General features: G+C 40.7%; 1 protein-coding gene across 1 annotated transcript in view; it reads right to left on the bottom strand.

The window, feature by feature from the left end:
• The window catches only part of NRP1 (neuropilin 1), a 153,436-nt gene that overhangs the window by 83,543 nt on the left and 45,952 nt on the right, over nucleotides 1–23,941 (bottom strand). The window contains exons 4-5 of the mRNA XM_075271602.1: nucleotides 9,435–9,616; nucleotides 3,329–3,556 (exon numbers count right to left, since the gene is read on the bottom strand). Of these exons, the coding sequence (XP_075127703.1) occupies nucleotides 3,329–3,556; nucleotides 9,435–9,616 (410 nt within the window). The remainder of the gene's footprint in view (nucleotides 1–3,328; nucleotides 3,557–9,434; nucleotides 9,617–23,941) is intronic.

Raw genomic sequence — 23,941 nt, 5'->3', positions numbered from 1 at the left:
CTGTGCATATTGATATCCTAGACAGACTTGCCATTACAAAGCTGTAAATAGATTTTAGTTCACTGCATGCTCAATAGGACCAAGCTTACATAGGAAGATATGACCATATGACGATATGAAATCCAAGTAAAAGAAATCCAGCGGCAATGGAGCATGTTGAATAAAAAACTTCTCCTTTATTTGTAGAAAACTTAAAATAAAAGTCAGCAATACACACGAGTCGCAGGAAAAAGGGAGGGGAAGCGTCAGACTGACGCGTTTCGGATTTATTAATCCTTCCTCATAGGAAGGATTAATAAATCCGAAACGCGTCAGTCTGACGCTTCCCCTCCCTTTTTCCTGCGACTCGTGTGTATTGCTGACTTTTATTTTAAGTTTTCTACAAATAAAGGAGAAGTTTTTTATTCAACATGCTCCATTGCCGCTGGATTTCTTTTACTTGGATTTCTTCAGTGTGGCTCTGAACCGAGAGAGTCTTTATTCCGAGCGGGATCCTCCAAGGAGGCATCAAGGAAATAGAGAACATTTGGAATACGGACAGGCTGAGTATATATTTTTCCTTACCCCATTTCCTACAAGATTTGGCCATATGACGATATGACCAAGCTTGCGTGTGTTCCCAATAGGAAGACCAGAATTAGCCGCTGTCATACAACTCTGGTGGTGGCGCACTACTCTCAAAAACAAAAAGTTTAGCCATGTTGAAATATTACTTGGTGCTTTCTCCCCCAATATCTGCCATTGGGAAGAGTCAGAGCACCAAATAAATATTAGATGGTCGGCCACACCATATAAAATCTTAAAGTATGGCCAATTTGTATCTAATATGTATGGCCACCCTAAAAAGCATGAACCTGTAATGATGGTTACATATCTTTCCCAAACAGGCAAAACTATGCGTTGAAGAACAATTCCAGGGTATTGTCTAGGTATGAAGTTTATGCCCTATAGGTGACCATAAAATATGGTCAAACCTATCAATATTAACAGGATTGATGGGTGTCTGGCATCAGCTTACTCTCCATCTCCACTAAGTACGCATGCAGACTCAGGGCTCGTTCACATCTGCGCCCGGTCTCCGTTCTGCAGGTTTCCGTTTCCTTCACAAAACAGAGCAGGAGACGGAAACCTGCAGTACTCTTTCTCATCCATTCATTTGAATGGGTGAGAAAGATGTCCGGCCGTGAGCGGCGGTGAGCGTTTTATGCTCTCCGCCGCGAAACCGGTTTTTTAAAATCCGGACACAGAGTTGGACATGCAGTACTCTGTGTCCGGTTTAAAAAAACCGGTTTCGCGGCGGAGAGCATAAAACGCTCACCGCCGCTCACGGCTGGACCCGGTCTGTGGTTTCCTTCTTCTTGCATGCAGAAGACGGAAACCACAGAACGTAGTGCTGAACGCAGGTGTGAACCTAGCGTTAGCCAAACCAAGTGAACATGATTATAGTGGTTGGCCCTGTCACTTATAGGCAGCAAATATGGCTCCATAATAACAAAAAATATATCCATCTGTTCACACGACCTCTCAGACAAGATACAGTGTCACATATTCATCTATGACTGTGAATGAATGTTGTAAGCAGATCCACACGTCAGATTCATATCTACTGAATATTTACACAACTTCTCTACTTTCACACAAAGGCCCTCTGTGGTTCTCACTACAATGAGTGGGAGCAAAAATTCACCATTGTTCTCTCTTGTGGTAAAAGTGTGAAAACTTGGTCAGTGAAAGACGGCTTTTGTGCTCCGTGCTGAGGGCATGCTTGTAATGAAGGGCAGTTGGCTGTACATATCTGCTTGCAGAATTCAAGGGAGGCACCAAATGTGGTTTTTGCACCTAAACTGACACTCAGAAGTTGCTCTTATACAAAAAAACATAATCTGTAAAATATCTAGCATGGTTCTCTTCTGTAAAATCTCGTCATTCGGTTCTGATCTTTCTGGATAATTTTGGTCTACATCTTTGGTCTCCATTTCTAAAGGTGGCAATCACATATGGTTGTCCAAGACATGTCGTCCAACATTTCATAGACTACGAATTGCCTATAAGTACCTCCTACTCCTACTCTCAAAACCCATTCTAAATCTTAGGACACTTTAAATCTCATTCTATCCAGTTTTGCTCCCAAATCTGCTGTTCTTAATGCAGAACCGGCCAAGAGTAAAATCCCTGCCTCTTTGGGGACACCTAAAAACTTATCTGCGTAGCATCGAACAGACTAGACTAGAGATGAGTGAGTAGTATTCGATCGAGTAGGTATTCGATCGAATATTACGGTATTCGAAATACTCGTACTTGGTCGAATACCACGTGGTAAACACAGTAAATATTCGATTCCCCTCCCACCTTCCCTGGCGCTTTTTTTTACACCAATAACTATGCAGGGGAGGCGGGACAAGAACTAGGACAACGTAGGCATTGGAAAAAAACGTATACAGTCATTAGCTGGCTAAATCAGTAGTAATAATAATAATACTGGGGCATGGGCATGTTAGATGCCCCAGACATGCTTCCCCTGCTGTCCCAGTTGCATTCCAGAGGTGTTGGCATCATTTCCCGAGGTGTCATTGTGGACTTGGTGACTCCAATTGGTCGTATTTTGGTTTCCCTGAAACGAGCATGTTTTTCCCATAAACTATAATGGGATTCGATATTCGAACGAATAGTCGAATATTGAGGTCTACTCGAATCGAATTTCAAATTTTCGAATATTTCACTACTCGCTCATCTCTAGACTAGACTAGTATTTTTCGGACAAAAGAGAATGGGAAAAGCTGAGAAACAGTCCTCTAAACTATTCTTTCTGGAAGGGATAGTCTTCCAGCAATTCCACCATATACATGCTTCTTTGGATCGGTTGGATATGTGAATGTACTGAATGGAAAGAAGGGAGATAGCTACCACCAATACCTCTGGCAGCAGCTTATCTTCTCTGAGAGCAAAAGGATTGGGCATGGTGAAACAGGGAGAGTTGACAAGTCCCCATACACAGTAGATGGTTGGCTCAGCATTAATATATCTAATGGCCACCAGCCATGGTCTAAGATCACATAGTCATGGACCAGGAAGCCAATGCCTGCACAATTTTGTAGATAATGGCCAAAATTGTTCACCCATTGGCCGTCATGGGTTGGTGGGTTTCTGCAGTGTATATCAGCCAGCTGAGTGTTGTCTTAACTCTTACTTTTTTCGAGCAAAAATAGGTAACACATAGTGAAGCCTTTCCATTTCCGATCCTCAAATATGTTATTTATCAGATTTTTCTAAAATTCCCATTTAGAACCTCTTCAATCCTATCAACTAAAACTTAGTATCAATCCCTTACCTTCAGGGAATCCATCCCATATCTCCAGGTAGTCGTATCGACATGGCCGTCCCGCTTGAGCATTGCTGTCCGGTTCCAATTCGAAGCTTTCAAATTCCATAATGATCTCCGACATTTTTGGTGCAAAAATAATGTATGTACATTGGGCATTATTGGGGTATTTCTCAGGATATTTTGGTGATTTGATAACTCCACTTGGTGATGTAAAGTTCTGGGAACACTCCGGACCTATGGATAGAACATACAATATGGAGCATTGAAAAAAAACTGGAAGAAATCCAAAATTTTTATTTCGTAGTTCTCTAGGACTCACATCTAATTGCAAGCAACAAGGGCTCTGTAGTAACACATCTCAACAACTGTGCTAGTCGAATCTGAATTTCCATTTGTACATGGCAATTTAAGCAGAAGGATTGTGACAAATATTAAGTCATGTGGGAACAATAAAAATCCAAGTTGTAAAAATTCTGACATATCCCCTGAGATATAATTATAGGCCCTTGAATCTTAAATCTTTAAAGCTACAGGTTGACAGCCATTTATTTTTGAATTACGGAAAAATCTTAGCACAAGTGGGCGCGATATGAAATCTGCAGAGGGTGCTCCCCCCCCCATCTATATTCTTCTACCATAGATCCTAACATTGCCAGATGTGACCTCTGCCTTTGGAAAAGTTAATGTGAAAAGTAATTCTTGGTTGTAGCCGGGGTGAGTGAGTGTTTTTGAAAGATGTTGACACAGGTGGGGCAGTAAAGTATTTTGTATAGGCCGCTCGCTTGATAAACTGTGTGGTCATAGGCAGTGTGGCCCATGGTTTCTTGACACCACTGTTCATATGCTAAGCGTTAGTAAACGGGGAGTATTAGCCATAGTCAAATAAGTCTTTCCCACATATATCACATAGGGCAAATAATACATAAATTACCCAAACATCCTGCTCATCCCACAATGTATTGGGAATAAGGGGTCGGTCAGATGTAAGATTTACATTTGGTGTTCAAGGTTCTCAAAAGTTTATCCTCTTCCGTGATTACTTAATTTATTGATGTGGACTCCACACCCTGCTGCTTTTGCTAAGTATATTGGTTAACCATTCTGCCATTTTGTTGCCCTTTTAATGAAATTAGTTAAATGATGAATAAATAAATATCATGAAAATGAATTCATTTCGTAAAAGTTGCAGGAGGGTGTTCTTTGTAAGATAGTATGTACAGCATTAAGATCTATCTATTCTATATTTTCTATTAGGCTTCAAGCCCACAACCGAATGTTCAATCCAAGTATGTTCTAATGTTGGGTTCCGTACCGATATTTCCCTTTATGTTATGATGGATCGGAATAGAACCTGCCCTAAAAATATTGGAATGGAAGGGAACATCGGAACATACTAGGGTTGCAAACTCAGTCATCTATGTGAAGCCTCAGCTGTAGCTGTCTATATGACGCTAGGTTCACACTAGCGCCCGGAGTCTGAAAGCTGTCAGACCGGGTCCGTCCACGAGCGCCGGTGAGCAGTTTATGTGCTCCGCCGCGAAACCGTTTTTTTTTAAATCGGACACAGAGTACTGCATGTCCGACTCTGTGTCCGATTTAAAAAAAAAAAACGGTTTTGCGGCGGAGAGCATAAAACGCTCACCGGCGCTCACGGCCGGACATCTTTCAAACCCATTCAAATGAATGGGTATGAAAGAGTCCTGCAGGTTTCCTTCTCCTGCTCAGTTTTGTGCAGGAAATGGAAACCTGCATGAATGGAGACCGGGCACAGATGTGAACGAGCCCTTACTAGACAGACTTAAGTACACTTTCCCATCTTTGGGCAGGATGGGCAATAAACATGTTGACCAGCACTCATTTGCATCCTTTATATAACACCATTTTGTTGCCGGGATTAATTACATAGTAGATAACCATGTCAAAAATATATTTCAGTAAAAATCGCAAGAGGGTGCTCTCCGGAAGATTTTCTATTATTTCTACTATTATTTTCTATTATTCAGTGGCATATTAGTCATAAACAGTAGGCAGACTATAAGTCTTGCTACATTGTCCTATCTTTGGCCAGAGTTCCAGTTGAGGATACAAACGTCGATTAGCGCTCATGTGCACCAACCTATTATTATGGCCAAAGCAAAGAACAATGGGGGAAGGGCAACTGCTACAGTGATTATTCCACCCCTATTGATCACACAGGGTGGTGTGCTGCTAATAATCTTGCATCTTTAGCTGCTCTAGTAGGTGTTATCTAACTAAATACCGCCAAACTGATAATTTAGGGGGTGCAAACTACTTTAAGAGAAACAGTCAATGCAGCGACAGTATTACATGCAAATAAATTCTCCTTGATGAGAAAGAAAAACTTCTCTAGCGCCATCTTTTCAATGGTAGCTCCATGTAGACCAAGCTTTCAGGTAGACCAAGGCCTGGTTTTCTAAGAAACTAGAGACAGCATCCCATACAGTACCACCATTTAGTTTAAGCCTAAATTCTACAACATTATTTTGGTGCATTTAAGTCATGCCCCCTCTTCCTGAGAATCCATACCCACATGTCTAGAATTTTAGCCCAAGCAAGATGTGCCACACGGTGCCAAAGATATGCCATGTTTTCGCTAATGTATACTCGTAAAACTGGACCATGGTATCAAATCCAAAGCAGGACACTGTTTTCTTAGAAAGCAAGGCATTGATCTATAGGGAGTTACCTTCCTAAAAGGTGGCGCTAGAGTAAATTTTACTTTTTCCGTCAAGGAGAACTTATTTGTATATTCCTTTCTCAGATTTTCTAAATATGGGTCTGTAAGACTCTACACACTGCAAGAAAGCATGCAAAGGCAATGAATGATGATGACGATATCAGACATGTCTTCCATTCTCTATAAGGAAGTGTACTGTAGACCAGGGTAATATACACCTCCCTACTTTATTTTAGGGACCTCAGCCTTTCCTAGTTCATATCACAACACAAATAACACAAAATCCTTTAATTTCCCCGTAATATTTCCTAGAATCTTATTCAATATTGGATGTGACCTGCAATATGTGCCCCTAAAGATGATGCATCATATAGGACGGCCTATTTCTCAGAGCATGACCGCTGCATCTCATGAACCCTGCGAAAGGTGCTCAGTGCCTGACATATTCTCCTGCTTGTAGAGCTCATTCCAGATGACTGTGCTGATAAATGCAGACCAGGTTATGAGAAGGAAGTCGGGAAGTGATTATCAGGTTGTAGCGACGGGATTAAAATACTTTCTGCCAGTCAGCAGGGTTTGATGCAATAACAAATGCAATCAGCACAACATAGATATAAAAGCAAGAAATAAAAGGGAGATGGTGAGGACCTGGGGAAGATTCAATTGATTTAGATGGTCCTGAGACAGGTATCATTATAACCCATGCTGTGGCTATGAGTAGATACCTTGATTTAATGAAGCTTTCCATTCCTCTGTTATATCTTTGTACACGGTGATATGTCACTTCCATCCACGCATCAAGTCAAATTACTTGTTTAAATGCACATCAAGACACAGCAGGTTTTTCATTATCCAATACTGTGTCGGAACGAGACCCAACGTTACCTCCTAAATCAAGCAATATTGCATTTTATAAGTCATTTCGTAGAATTTGCAAATGCAGACACGTCCTGGCCCAATGATCGACTTCTTCATATGGAACCTTGTTTTCTTTTTGCTTTTTAATGTCATCGTTACGTCTGTCGCTTTATATAAGAACATAGGCACTAAGGTATATAGAGCGCAATAACTGTGTAACACAATTGGTGCTCAGTTTTGGTCTCAGAGTAGATTTAGGATGGGGAACACGAAGGATGGTTATATGTTTAATTATATTGTATATATTATTGTATAGGGTAAAGTGTTCATATGTGTATATGTCTGTATAGATTAGAAATGAATCACAGTCCCTGAGTTCACATTAGTTACCTAATAGATGAGGTTGGATGAAGATAGAGGTCCACCAAGTCCAACCTATAACCCTACAGCATTGATCCAGAGGAAGGCAAGGTTGGACTTGATGGACCTGTGACGTCATCCTACCTCATCTACTATGTAACTATATGATCTCAAGGACTGTGATTTTTGGATGAAGACAGGGGTCCACCAAGTCCAACCTATAACCCTACAGCGTTGATCCAGAGGAAGGCAAGGTTGGACTTGTTGGACCTCTGTCTTCATCCAACCTCATCTACTATGTAACTATATGATCTCAAGGACTGTGGTTTTTAGGACCATTGGGACCACCAACTCCAGTTCCTTGTATCCTTCGATAGACGATGCTCTACTGATTCTTGGGCAAATGGAAATTTCTTTCCTAGCCATTCCTGAGCAATTTATAAAGTTTCCCAATATGATAATTATGCTCTCTACTATCAGGTGGGCGGTGCTGGGCTGGAAGAGATAGTCAGGAACAGCCTACCCTACATTAGGCACCCTAATTGTGCTTAAACTAAGAAAAGTGATTGCTCAGGAAGGGTGGGGGTAGAGAAAAAATGATAAGTGGAACGAGAATAACAGGAATCAGTGGAGCAGCATGTATTGATGGATACAAGGAGATGGATTTGGTGAAAGGTCCTCTATAAGATTTTGGAGAGGAAATGTAGCACACCAGTTGTTGTAGCTACACATATTGCTGTAATACATAGTGGTAAATGATCTATTATTGTGTATATATGGTGGTTCTTGTCTTCTTATTCACCCTGTAGATGGGATCTTCAGTATTTATCCTAAACCACTGGAGGTAGACTTGCTTTTTGCGTTGTTTTATGAGATCACATGATATTTTTATTGCAAGTCACCATGCGCCTCATTATCACCAAGGACGCCCTGATCTTTGATATTACACATAGCCTTAGTAGATAACTCGCTTAATTCCAGAGGCAAATAAAGACGTGAATTATATTAACAAATGATGTAATATAAAACCGTTGTAAAAGAAACCATGCTGCTCTCTCTGTAGGAACCTTCAGCTGAAGGAGAAGTAGACGACGGGATTTTCAATATCAATGTGAAGTTGAACTGAACAGCTGTGTAAACAACACACTTGACTAACTGCTGGAGGGGCATGGGGGGACACACACTGGGCGTTCTGCGGGGTGTGAGGGTGTCGGAGAGAAAGGAAATTGAAGATCCTACGATAATGCAAGGGCAGAACCTCGAGAAAAGAAGTTACTGAATGGTTTTCAGTATTATTCTTCTAATCTCACCCCTGGAGTGACCGCAAGACAGGGTCAGGCTTCTACATTTACAGAGTGGCTTCATTGTATAGTAGGATGGGGGCCTCGTTTCCCAGATTTCGGGTGCAATTTTCAATTGTATAGATCTGTAAAATATTTAACCAATGCATCCATTGTAACATCTGGCACAATGCCACATTCCATTGTATCTGCACATGTCCTCCAATGCCCAATGGGACCCCAGATATTTTCAGAGTTTACCAGAATCTGCTTACCTATCTGTCTATGTGATTAATGAAGCATTCCAACATCATGGAATTAGTGGCGGACTGGTCAGCTGCAAGGTTATGTAGAACGATGGGTAGTTGGTAATACATCCATGGTGCCAAAAGTAAAGGAAACCTGAAGGGCTTGTTTACATGTGCACCTGACAACCATGGCCCATTGCTAGCTTCAGTAGTGACAGTAGCATATATGGCACAGGACGGCTGAGACCAGTGACTGACTGCAGTGGTCACATGTACAGAAACATAACACCACAGGTCACTAAACAGAGACCTTCTTGGACTACGAGTGTTGGTGGACTGAATAGATGAGTATCTATAACATGCAAATTTTTGCAAAATCCTGGACAAAAGTATACCCCTTCCTGGCTCTAGGTCTTCACTGTTTAACATGGAGAGACTCAAAATCAGAATTTACTCCTCTGATTCCATGATACATTGAAGAGCAGCACCCCCCATGAGCAGCCATATTGACTAGGATCGCTGTCCTAGCAAGATCCGGGAGCGGCCATCCGTGGGACCCCATTGAACTGTTCTGAATATTTAACACTACAACTATACAGAGTTAAAAAAAATCTACACAAATAATATCTGACAACAATTAGGGGCAGTAGAAGTGTCCTCAGACCTACCTGCTTTAAAGATTTCATAGCGAATCGAAAATCCAGCTCCATGCGTTTCATAGTCCGAAACAAATCTGATAAACAGGGACGGTCCGGTGGACACCACTGCTGATGGTGCAATTTTTCCACAATATTTGCCCAAAATAGGACTGTCTGCATTTTCCCCGCTGTAGACTTCCACGTAATCGTATCTAAGGAAGAGAAGGAAACGGATTTGGTTAGATACATCTGAGTACATGATGAATGTGAAGTATCATCGGTCACTTGTATATAGAGAAAATTATTGTAAATGACGCCTTAGATCATGAGTAGTAGTGCAGAGGCGGTAAAAGGACCAAAGGACCTTCTACTACATAAGAAGACATCAGTGGGAGATATTGTGTTGGGTCCAGGAGCTTCGAGATATGAATCTGTCTCGAAGAGTCTGGAAGAGTACCAGCTATAGACACCAGTAATTCTACCAGTTGGGTTCATAAGGCCGAATTTCCAAAATAACACCTAAAATTCTCCTTTTTACATCCACCTTTTTAGACCCACTTATAAAACCATGTATAAAACTTTACGTAAAGTCAAAATTTTGTTAAAATAGAAAACTTTGAAATGACAATGAAGCGTATTATCTGTTTTCATCAAAGGAACCTTTGAAACTGGTGGAACATTTGTAGTTTTATATAACGTGGTATGGCTGGAGACAAGCAGTTAAAGGGCTTTTATATCTAGATAAATACAGTACCATCATCCTTGTCGGTGAGAAGGGAAAACATATTTATCTCATAGATTTGGAATGCAAAGCTGGCTATAGAGCTGTGAGGGTGCCAGTCAGCCTTGTGTTTGATGATGAATTAGTAGCAAGACTTTCCAGGCCGCTCGGATCACGATATCATGACAAGTATAAAAACATTATGTCATCTCAAAGGAGCCATTGGAAGGTTCATTGAAAACACAACAAAGGATAAAAAATGTAATTGGTATTACATTATGTTTCACACATTGAACTGAATGTGAGATTAAGAGTACTGACATAGATTCAGTTCTGTCCAAATTACCAGAAAACTAAATTTACGGGAGCATTGGCTTCAAGTAACAAAAAAGATGTTGCCTTGATTTGTAGCTCTTGGGGTGCTATTTTTCCTTTCGGATACACTATCTGGCATAGGGGGTTTTACAGGCAATGCCCCCCGGGAAAAGATATGCCATTACTAAATCATAATGTATGCTAGGCCAGATTTTAGCAGGGCCCAAAGGGCAATTACCCAGCAACCGCCACTACCTGAGGCCCTCAACTTCCCCAGTGCTTCTTAGACAAAACATAGGAAATCTCCAACACCAGTGGTGGATTAGAGTTCCTTGGGCCAAGCAGATAAAATGATTCTAGGGGCTCACCCACCACCAAGCCCATCCACTACCAAGCCCACTCACCACCAAGCCCATCCACTACCAAGCTCACCCACCACCAAGCCCATCCACTACCAAGCCCACTCACCACCAAGCCCATCCACTATCAAGCCCACTCACCACTAAGCCCATCCACTACCAAGCCCACTCACCACCAAGCCCATCCACTACCAAGCCCACTCACCACCAAGCCCATCCACTACCAAGCCCATTCACCACCAAGCCCATCCACCACCAAGCCCACTCACCACCAAGCCCATCCACCACCAAGCCCACTCACCACCAAGCCCATTCACCACCAAGCCCACTCACCACCAAGCCCATCCACCACCAAGCCCACTCACCACCAAGCCCATCCACCACCAAGCCCACTCACCACCAAGCCCATCCACCACCAAGCCCATCCACCACCAAGCCCACTCACCACCAAACCCACAGACAAAAGCAGAAGACAACATCATTTGGAGGGGAAGAGGGCCTATCTATCCTATTTAAGAGTATAATTTGTTGAAGATATGAACACTACAGCTTTTACTAAAAATATCTAACTTCGTTTGGAGCTCCCATATCTGACTAATGCTTCAACACTGCCAGAAAAAACGTTGGTGCTGAGTCTTGATTTTTTTTTGACATACACATCACTGCTACCGGGGAATATTTTACAATATGGTCAGGTGTTGTAGGAAAGATGTCATCATGTACCACAGGATTGGTGAGGGCCAGTGAACACAACCACATGGGAACTCAGAAGTATCCATTGGGTTAGTTAGGGTTGTTATTCTGCCCCCATTATATGTAATACAACTACTGAAGAGTAGACTCACACCATTTTTTTCTTTTGTCCGGGAGCCTCTTGAAAACATGGGGGTACACAGTAATCTCTATATGCATGATACGTATATAGCAATAAGTTAAAAACAAAATGTTGGAGAAAAAATAGAATATGGTACCTATACCCCTGGCAATGAATATTTTGTACATATTGAGTAATAAAATACCAAAGTAAGGGCGTTAATTTACCAACATCTGCGTCCGGGGACCCCCTGAATAGAAACCTATCCACATAAAAAAGTGGTTACCAAAGGAAACCCACGGACCCCATAGACTATAATGGGGTCCGTGTGGTTCCGCTCAGTTTCCGCATGAAAAATGAGGACTTGCAAGACTTTTCTCTCCGCATATTTCATGCGGATAGGGGAACTGAATGGCCCAAACACTCGGGCCTGAGAAATGTATATTGGCTAACCAAAAATTCACTAACTGTTTTATAAAAAATTTGGTTATAAGATGAATAAAAGGTAAAAACACAAGTATTGTATAAAGTAATTCATCACGTCTTTACAATAAATAGGACACTGAATAATTCAAGTCAAAGACTATAGATATTTAAGAAGACAGAAGACAGATTTGCATATTCTTCCCATGGTCCCTTGCAAAGTGGAGTGCTAAAGGCTTAATTAGTCTCCACACACCTATATGGAGGTCTCTCCCTAAGGAGTGACGATATCCCCTTAACCATGTCTAAGCCTCTCACCTCTACCAGGTTAGTCTTCTCTACACCGGGCTGACGAGATGCAATAACATCAAAACGTCCGTCCTCGGTTGAGAGACTATACCTGGTAATAACCCCAGCGTCATTGCAAAACAAAGGCCTCTTGGAAGGTCGAGCATGGTGTTAAAGGGAGCAGCCTTTATTGGGCCATATCACTGAGATTCTGTCTTCCTAATTACATCAGGGAAGACAGGCTTGCACATTCCAGTGAGCGCCCTCTATTGGTTTGCAACACTGAGGCACCTGACTTCCTAATTACATCATGGAAGACAGATTTGCATATTCTTCCTATAGATATTTATACATAAAAACTAAATGTAGGGTGTGCTATATCATGTAATCCCCAAAGGGAGATTCAATTTTCCGATCCATCCATTTCTTAAATTGGCACAAAAATACAATTTTCTATTTGTGATCGGAAGGCTTTTTTTTCCAACATATGTAAATTTTTCGTCTACAAAATTCAGACATCGCATCAATTTCTAGCATGGTAACTTCAAATTAGGTCAAGTGCTGTCTCTATGATGAACAAACACAAGACTGCCCCGGACAATAAATTATTTTATCCAGCGTAATGCTTCCTTTAACAGCCTTGTACCCAGGTTTCCAGAGCACAAGACGAATGTTTGGTGGAGGTCCCTTGGGATCATGGCTGAGATGATATCACTGGTTAAAGTAGACAGGTAATGGGTCTTCCATGAAAAAATAGCATTACCTCATCAAGTTAATTTGTATTCCAGTATTGCTGAGCATCAAAAAGGAAGAAAAATGACACTGATGGGGTCGTGGGCATTAGCATACGTAGGTTATTGAATTAGCTACACACAGCTCGATACATGGAGACCATCATGGTGGCTCTTGGGCTTTGTGTTACCTTAATATTCCATGTTCCTGGTAATTGGTAGAAAACTGGTTGGAAGTCGAAACTATTCAGAAACCCAGGATTAATAAGCGTTGCGAATTTCCTGACTGATACGCACTGCACAAAGACAGTACATCTATTATTCCTTTATAAACTAATGCTAGCTATAAAACTGGAACGATGGCTTGGTTAAAAGAGTCACTTCCTGTAACTCTGTATGTTAAATGGCCAAGTTACAATTTTCCACAATCCCTTTGGCAATATTTTTGTGCGTGTAGGATATATAAATGATGTGTGTTTCACTTGTTTGGCCTCAGCTTATTAATTCCCGCTCTTGTTTTATACGCTGCTAGTTTTTTACAAAAAGAAAATAATGCTGTAGAATGGAAGTCCGTCATGGACAGGCAGAACGGAGAACCTTTAAAGAAAGTTTTAAGTTGTAGGGAACCCTCGTTTTTTTCCAAGTAAAGCACATTACACCTAAATTGGCTCAACCTTCGGGTCTGGATAGAGGTGGTTATAGGCAATTGCCAAAAAAAAACATTTTCAAGGGGACCCTCAGAAATAGGAATTAAGACAACCAAAAATTATGTATTAGTATATGGTCATAATAGTTAGGAATTGCAGTATGGTATTATTTAGACCTGTATAGCAGCATTATTTGAGACCTGTATAGCAGTATTATTTGAGATCTATATGGCAGTATTATTTGAGACCTGTATAGCAGTATTATTTGAGATCTGTAGCAGTATTATTTGAAATCTGTATAGCAGTATTATTTGAGACCTGTATAGCAGTATTATTTTAGATCTATATGGCAGTATTATTTGAGACCTGTATAGCAGTATTATTTGAGATCTATATGGCAGTATTATTTGAGACCTGTATAGCAGTATTATTTGAGATCTGTAGCAGTATTATTTGAAATCTGTATAGCAGTATTATTTGAGACCTGTATAGCAGTATTATTTTAGATCTATATGGCAGTATTATTTGAGACCTGTATAGAAGTATTATTTGAGATCTGTAGCAGTACTATTTGAAATCTGTATAGCAGTATTATTTGAGACCTGTATAGCAGTATTATTTTAGATCTATATAGCAGTATTATTTCAGACCTGTATAGCAGTATTATTTAGACCTGTATAGCAGTATTATTTGAGACCTGTATAGCAGTACTATTTGAGACCTGTATAGCAGTATTATTTTAGATCTATATAGCAGTATTATTTCAGACCTGTATAGCAGTATTATTTAGACCTGTATAGCAGTATTATTTGAGACCTGTATAGCAGTACTATTTGAGACCTGTATAGCAGTATTATTTGAAATCTGTATATCAGCATTATTTGAGACCTGTATAGCAGTATTATTTGAGACCTGTATGGCAGTATTATTTCAGACCTGTATAGCTGTATTATTTGAGCTCTATATAGCAGTATTATTTCAGACCTGTATAGCAGTATTATTTCAGACCTGTATAGCAGTATTATTTGAGATCTATATATCAGTACTATTTGAAATCTGTATAGCAGCATTATGTGAGACCTGTATGGCAGTATTATTTGAGACCTGTATAGCAGTATTATTTCAGACCTGTATAGCAGTATTATTTGAGATCTATATAGCAGTATTATTTCAGACCTGTATAGCAGTATTATTTGAGATCTGTAGCAGTACTATTTGAAATCTTTATAGCAGCATTATTTGAGATCTACATAACAGTATTATTTGAGACCTGTATAGCAGTATTATTTCAGACCTGTATAGCAGTATTATTTGAGATCTATACAGCAGTATTATTTGAGTCCTGTATGGCAGTATTATTTCAGACCTGTATAGCTGTATTATTTCATACCTGTATAGCAGTATTATTTCAGACCTGTATAGCAGTATTATTTCAGACCTGTATAGCAGTATTATTTCAGATCTGTATAGCAGTATTATTTGGGAACTATACAGCAGTATTATGGTGGTATTTGCAATAGTTTATAGTAGCTATGTTTTTATGTAAATGTTCAAAAATATATATATTTATATTATACAGTATATAAATTTATTTCCCATAAAGTGACTAGTTTAAAAGGGGTCAGAGATTGCCAAAAGCCAAAGATGAACTATAAATACGTGTAAAGCTTTGGTCACACTAATGTTAGGTGACTGTTCGGGAACTCTGCTCCCCATTCCACTGATTCGGGCAGAAACCCAGCGGACCCCAAGGCGGGTAACCACTTTTTAAGTGGATAGATTTTCCCAATGGACCCAAAGAACGGAAAGCTGAACACTAATGTGAACCTAGCGTAAGTTCTTGAGGGGACTGAGTTATCACCTATTCTTTTACTTCTGTAATGTAAGACTTTGTCAAATATTTCCTTTTGATCTGAGTACGTCCTAACAGGACTTTTGGGAGAGACAATGAGAGTCCTGTTTATCCCATCCACATAGGATGATTGACAGTCTTCTCTGTACGAGTATGCACAGTCATACGTGGAGAGCTGTCAATCACTATGTGTGGGAGGGGTAATCAGGACTCTCATTGTCTCGCCTAGGAGTCCTCTTAGGAATTACCCTGCTACCCGATCCAAAAACTACAAACCTATTATATCAAAGAGCTCAGCTTCTCTCCCTCTATCATGCCATAGGGCAAAGAAATCCAAACAATAGGTTCTTTTTAGGAGCCCACCCCATTCATAAGCACTAGAACTTACATCATCTCTGGTCTGCCCTAGGGACAAAAAGAGCCAACCCCACAATCACAACCATATCTGTTGTCATCCTCGCGTTGCAACATAGAATCCTATTCAATATTTGAGCTGTGACTTGCTCTGTCTGAATTTGTCCATCTTATATAGAATTTGGAAACATTCTGATATTTTGCTTGGTTCCATGTAAATCTCTTTACTATTCTGAATCTTGGAATTAAAGACATGCAGAAAAGAACTAAGTCTGATTTACGTTTTGCTCGTGTATAAATTTCCTCAACAAGAAGACAACAGCCCCTAAATTATGTGTGTCATGCTTACAAACATGCCGACGCTAAAACAAGAGCTCTATCCACCAGGGATGTTTTGTTCTGGCAAGCCTGCAGCAAGATCACTCCTGCATATTTCATTACTACAGTGGATGTGTAAGGACTGTATATTACTTTATATCTGGGACAGGAGAAATCATTTGCCTTACAGTAAAAAAAAAAAATAAAATAAAAAAAATTCCTACCCGGCACTGGCAGTGAGCGACCCCTCCAGGGCCAGAAACTGTCACTAGCTCACAGCGAAATAACTAACTGAAAGGTTCACTATGGAATCCATCCAAGAAAGTGTTCTTTACAGAATCTGCCACGTTTATTATTGGCCGCCTAATTGTCCTTTTATTTTTGTCTCCACCGTTTCTGTAGAATTTACTGGAGGGCACGAGCGCTTGGGAAAATGACGGAGAAAATAAACCTATTCTGTAGCTGATAAGAATTAGACAGAGGGAAAGGGGCAACACGGTGGCTCAGTGGTTAGCACTGCAGCCTTGCAGCGCTGGAGTCCTGGGTTTGAATCCCGCCAGGAGCAACTTCCGCAAGGAGCTTGTATGTTCTCCCCATGTTTGTGTGGATTTCCTCCCATTCTACATAGACATACTTAAATAATAATTAATAATGGGGCTCACTATATATATAAGAATTAGATAGAATAAATTCAACCATATTCTACCCGATGGATCGACGACAATCAATAGTATAAAAAGTCAGTGGGCGCCTAAAGGAGTTTGGGTGGAGGAAAAATGTCTGAACCAGAAGGGTCTAATGACTAATTCCCATGTCGGCCTCCCATCATACTGATATTTACATTTTACATGTTCATCTATTTTTTTGTTAGGTGACCAGCCCCGCTCTACTCCAAGTACTAGAAACAGGAGTAAAGCAGGGTTGGTAACGTGGCGAAGAGTCAAGAGACAAAGCATCAGGATTATTTAGCTGACCCTTCTGATGCCCCTTATTCCCCACATAATCCTTTTAAGGCCCTAATAGGAGCCAAGGCCTAGATATAAGGGGACCCCCCACTACATAATGTACACTGTCTACCAATAAGTATTTGCACACCCATGCAAATGAAGATATCTGCGGTTGTGATGTACGTCACGCCTTTTGCCATTAAATAGATAACAGCATTGGTATTAGTGCATTGGCATTAGTCGCATGTAAGATGCCACCAAGTGCAGAGTCGATTTCAAGAAAGGGGTAATTATTGGGTACCACAGAAATGGTCGATCCTTAAGGGACATAGCAAGCGAACTGAATTACCCAAAATCGACAGTGGCCTATGTGATTTAGAAATGGAAGGTGAACGGTGATTGTCGGAATGTGCCCCGAGTCGGCAGATCCCCGAAACTGGGAGATAGAGAGCGACGAGTGCTGGCCAGAGAAACCGCACCCAACCGATGGCTCACATACACCAGGAGTGTCACCAGGCATCCAGGAGTATTGTATAGATCAATCCCATCTGTAAACACATCTGCTGGGGTCTACCAACTATTGGATAGGAAGAAATGTTGTCTTTCTATTCTACCACAGGTGTCCAAATACTTATTGGTAGACCGTGTATACCACTACTGTAAATGGCACTATATAGGCTGGTGCCCCATTACAGATTTTGTATTGGGGCTCAGTTTCACCTTTGAAATAAGCAATTGCCAGGAACAAATGAAACACAAACCATCATAAATAGATATGGGGCCTTCCATTCCATTATAGTTGGCCGCACACCCCCTGTTCACATGGAACCCATTTTACACCCACACAGACAATACAATCAACTATCAAACACCCGTTTCCTTTTTCGTCAGCTGATCAGGGCATTAATACATGGAAATGATCTAAACTCGCCCCATTGTTCGTCCTGTTGTTCCACTTGCCCCATTCAGCAAATAGGCACATATGGCCAAGCCCAGTATGTACATTTACATGGTGGTCGGGGACCCTCTTTTATCATATATGGATATATACACTGTGAGAATATGGAAGATGTGCAAAAAACAAGACGTGAACGGAGCCTAACCAGCTATATAATACCGTACTGTATTGGAATACAGGTGATAACCATATCTGATATACTATGTGCTTGGTTATGTCTAATGTGCTCTACAGGGGATAATGGATTTCGGGGATCGTCTGGAAAACCGAAACGAAAAAAATTCACAACAAAGAATATACATCTTTTATTTCATTGACATACACTGCAATACATTGACATGAGAAAGACATAACTGTGATGTACTACAACGCCGTACACTAATAACACATCTCCTCATAGAGACTCATACAAGGCCTCGCCATCGCTAAAAATAAATCTGAGCTCTTAGCTATTTCAGCCTCTACGTTTTTAGCAGCAGGAATTTCCAGCAGATAATAAGATTTTGGCCAAGACAGGAAATAAACATTATTTCTCATCGCTTCCCCGCTGTCGTATATTTATAGTTGTGTGTGAGTTGTGGATTGTGCGCTATGGAAATAGTGAGGTATACAGGTGCACGTCGATCTGTATACTCACACATGCTCCTAATAATACACACAGGAAGAAATGAGAACGAAATACTGTCTCCAAGGGTAAAAGAGGGAAAAACATACTCATGCTCTGGCTCAAGAAACCACAGCAAAATCAGTAACAAAATGAGGCCTATGGCCGGGTTCACATCTATGTTCGGTATTCCGCTTGGGAACCCCCCAAATGGAATACAAAATGCATTAAAAAGCGGTTAGCTAACGGACCCCATAGATTATAATGGGGCCCGTGTGTTTTCCATGTGGTGTCCACACGAATCACGCGGAGAGAAAAATACTATCTATCATCCCTATCTATCTATCTATCTATCTATCTATCTATCTATCTATCTATCTATCTATCTATCTATCATCCATATCTATCTATCTATCTATCTATCTATCTATCTATCTATCTATCCATCCATCCATCCATCCATCCATCCATCCATCTCCTATCTATCTATCACCTATCTATCTATCTATCTATCTATCTATCTATCTATCCATTTTCTATCTATCTATCTATCTATCTATCTATCTATCTATCTATCTATCTATCCTCTATCTATCTAATCACCTATTATCTATCTATCTATCGATCTATCTATCTATCTATCTATCTATCTATCTATCTATCTATCAATCATCTATCTATCTATCTATCTATCTATCTATCTATCCATTTTCTATCTATCTATCCATTATCTATCTATCTATCTATATATCTATCTATCTATCTATCCATCCATCTATGATAAAAGCTAATTATAAAGAATAATATTCGGCACAAAGTAGTGACTCCTCTCCACATTCCTAATAGTAATATACAGCCATAACCTGGAGATACATTAAAGCGACGCCTTCCAGCGCGGCTCCAGACATAGAAAGCTTGTCATGGTTGAGTTTCAATACCATCCAAACACCATACCAGCATTGATAAGTCCTATTTCACAACAGAAGGGGAAAAAAATCCTAAAGCGCTGTGGCTGATCCGATTTCCATATGAAATGATGTTCTGTAATAAGCTCATTCAGATGCAGACAAAGTTTCATCGCAAAACAAAATGCCTGTATATTAAATATGTGTTTCCCTCCCGTGCCAGAATGAAATACATACAGTATGTCTCCGCAGTCTGTTCCAGTAAATAATAAGGTTGAGGATGGGGTCTCCAGCAAGACCATCTGGGCAGGACTGCTCAGCATTACTAAGTACAGCGCCTGGAATACGTCTAATAGAGGGGACGGCTGCACCCTTGTATTCTCTGTACAGTGCACATACTGTAGGCTCTATACATTAGCACATTACACCTCCATATACATGGCAGAACATTCTCATGGTTATGTATACTCTAGTTGCTATCTCTCCTGACCCACCTATATACACACTACATTCTCTTTTATATAGTGCTTTACAGACTTTGCTCCAAGTAGGGCTTACAAATCCCCTACACAGTACAAAGAGGAATCCCATAGAAACATGGGAAGAACATATAAACTCCATACAGATGTTCTTGATCAAAGCCAGGGCCCCAGCACTGCAAGACTACAATGCTAAGCCCTGAGCCACCATGCTGGAGTGGCCGAGCGTTCATGTATTCTGATAAAGGAGGAGGAGAAAGCCCATGTCTGACAGCTGGCGGCTTATCTACCCACCAAAAAAGTATCATCATGTTGAAATACAACCTCCTGATCCTTATCTCCTATGATATGTCATTGAGCAAAGTTGAGTCCATGTAAAGCCCAGTTCACATCTGCGTGCGGTATTCCATTCAAGAAGTCCACTTGGGGACCCCCCGATTTAACCACTTTTTAATGCGTATAGGTTTCCGTTCGGGGAGGAGGGGGGGATCCCCAAGCAGACACCCCAAATGGAACACTGAATGTAGATGTGAACCAGGCCTTATAATGTTCAGGATCATAATTTGAGGGGTGCAGAGAGGGCCCCATAAGGTGTCTCTATCAAATATGGGAAGACCAGTACTGTAAATGATACATTATAGATAAGGAGCCTAGGACAGATTTTGCCCCAGGGCCCAAGAGCTTCATATTACGCCTCTGGTTCTGTCACGGTTCCAGATGAACACTCTAGTGGTTGCAACGTCCAACTAAAATGGTCACCTTCGCAATTAGCTTGTCTATTCCTAGGGACTTGGTCGGTCTTAGGGTAAGTTCAGACAGTTTTTTTGGTCAGGATTTTGAGGCCATATTCACTCAAAATCCTGACCAAAAAGACGGCTCCCAATGAAATCAATGGGAGCTGCTCAGGAGCGAGATGCTTATTCTTCAGGCCGAGTCGCTTCGCGATTCGGCCTGAAGACACTCCCTCCTCCAGACTAGACCCATTCATTGGGCCTAATCTGGAGCGGAGTGCACAGCTCAATGCCGCTGTAGTGCACCAGCTTTCAGTCGCAGTTACCCGTTTTTTGTACCGGAACCTGAAGTGGCCTCCGCCTCAGGTCGCAGTCCAAAAAAACTCTGTATGAACTTACCCTTATAGTTTTCAGTTGCAGGCTTGTCTAAAACCACCATATTACTTAGGGACACATTGTATGCAGCTATATATTCCAGGGATATCTGCTTTACGGACAAATCTTGGTGGCAGATGCAACTTGAAAAGCCCGGCTAGTTAGCAACCATCTGCCTCTACCCTATAGGAAAACCCACATCTGTCTATAGAGTTGCTTTATGGGTATAGACCATTGGAGCTATTTTTACTATTTATTCAAAGCATACATTAGCCAGAGTCCCATCCACTTTGCAGGTAATGTAAAACACTGCATTTTTCACGGCAGTGTTTACGCAACGGCCAAAACATTGAGTTTTCGCAACGATGGATAGATGGAAAGATTGTCCTTTGGCTATTAAACCAGCATTAAGTCATCTTTACCTCTGGATAGAGTTGACTGTAAAATGGAGTATCTTAATATCCTGCGCCGTTCTGAAATTCTCTGATAACCTTATCAGGCAGGATCTCTGATATTTATGGGAAATCCAAATTACTCCTCTAAATATGGTGTTCAAGTAAAATTCTGCCATCTGGTATGTATTATAAAGCCATTTGTAGCATCTCTCGCTCAGAGCAAAATCTTCCTTCCTGCCAATTTTCCACCAAATAAAAAGCTTGTAATTTATATTCTTTCTCCAAGCCCAGATTATCCTGAATTAATTGATAAGGCCAAAATGTACAGCAAATAACTCAGGGCTAGTTAAGCAAAAGGTCTCCGGCAGCCTCAATATTTGCTCAGGTTCGCCTGTTTTGGTATTTTGGTTGTAAGTTAAAATCTTGGTGATCTGCAAGAATATTCTCAGGTATGTAAAGAATTCCAAGTAAAGCTTGTATAATCCTCAGCATCGGACTGTGAGAAGTAACAGGAGTATAATAGGGTAATATATTATATTAATGTATATGATGGTTTACATTGAGCGTCCAATGGATTTCTCCATGCAGTAGTTTCCTTAAATTCTGTCCATGTATACACATGTTTATTTAATTCCATGGTAAGTTGGTTGAACCACAAAAATAATGTATCACCAATGACACAGGTGATAAATGTATCACTCTAGGACCCACTGCCAAGCGCAAGAACAGGGGTCCATGTCACCTGTCGGAATGGATTGGTGGTCGCACATGCAGGCCACCACTCTATTTAAAGTCAATGAATGGAACTGATGGCAATAGTTGAGTTTCCCATTCATGAAGGTCCCAGCAATCTTAAATGTATCACCTATAGAGTAATAAGTGCCGTCATATAGTGTCTCTCCTATAAAAACATACTTCTAGGGTAGAATGTTTGGAGTCCATACAAAAAAACAACCTATTCATGAAATCTGAGGCATTTGGAGATACAGTAGAGCCCCAGATATACAGATGTCTATGGATATCATATTATGGCTTTGTACGGCTAAGAAATTGTGCAATAGTATGCCTGAGTCTTTGAGGCCATAATGAACCCTTCCAATTACGATTGAGATCTGAACGTCCTTGGATAACTTTTTAGAAGGAATGAGAGATAGTAGATGTAGGAACTTTCTATGATCTGGAACTTGTCAGCCCAGCCATCCTTTTTATCTTCTCATACATGTAGTGTCCTCCTGATAATCAGCCATGATGTCCTTATTGTGTCCGGGTTATCTTCTCATACATGTAGTGTCCTCCTGATAACCAGCCATGATGTCCTTATTGTGGCCGGGTTATCGTCTCATACATGTAGTGTTTTCCTGATAACCAGCCATGATGTCCTTATTGTGTCCAGGTTATCTTCTCATACATGTAGTGTCCTCCTGACAACCAGCCATGATGTCCTTATTGTGTCCAGGTTATCTTCTCATAAATGTAGTGTCCTCCTGATAACCAGCCATGATGTCCTTATTGTGTCCGGGTTATCTTCTCATACATATAGTGTTCTCCCGATAACCAGCCATGATGTCCTTATTGTGTCCGGGTTATCTTCTCATACATGTAGTGTCCTCCTGATAACCAGCCATGATGTCCTTATTGTGTCCGGGTTATCTTCTCATACATGTAGTGTCCACAATAAGGACATCGTGGCCGGGTTTCTGACAAGTCCCAGACCACAGAAATTCTAGAACTTGTAATTGTCTACAAAGTGGAATCCAATGGTCCAATCTTTTACACATTCATTGTATATGATACATGATTCTATTGAATGTTGACTTGACCAAAACCTTTAGCTTTAGTCTCCTCGTCTCTCAAGCTTGCTGATGTACATTGTAAAAGACACAGAAAGACCCTGAAGGATCCAAGGAACCTCAGTAAAATGTGCAGGTGCCAACAGAATGAAGAACAGCCGCTTAATGATGACAAAGCACATCAGACCACGAAGCTCCAACCAAAATTTACAAAAGCCGACTCTTTATCAACACATCTCCCAGCTCCGGATCTGGAGGTGTTTGCAGAACGTTCCTCCGTTTCATCTCATAAACCCCAAGTGCAGATCTTTTGTACCAGCGCAGTTAAAATAACTTAATTAGTGCAATTAGACAGGAATAACCATTTAATTGTGGATATAAAAAAATCTAAATCCATTAAGTGTCTCCTTTGATGTAGCCGACTGATTTAATGATTAGAATTAGTGCTTTTAGTATGTAATGCTGAATTCAAGGAAAAAAAATTCTAATTAGTATGTGAAGCCGACGCTACAGCGATCCACGTGACGCGCC

Source organism: Leptodactylus fuscus, chromosome 4 (assembly GCF_031893055.1).
Source record: "Leptodactylus fuscus isolate aLepFus1 chromosome 4, aLepFus1.hap2, whole genome shotgun sequence".
Taxonomy (NCBI): Eukaryota; Metazoa; Chordata; class Amphibia; order Anura; family Leptodactylidae; genus Leptodactylus; species Leptodactylus fuscus.
The sequence above is the reverse complement of the archived record's forward strand: the minus strand, read 5'-3'. Positions and strand labels throughout refer to the sequence as shown.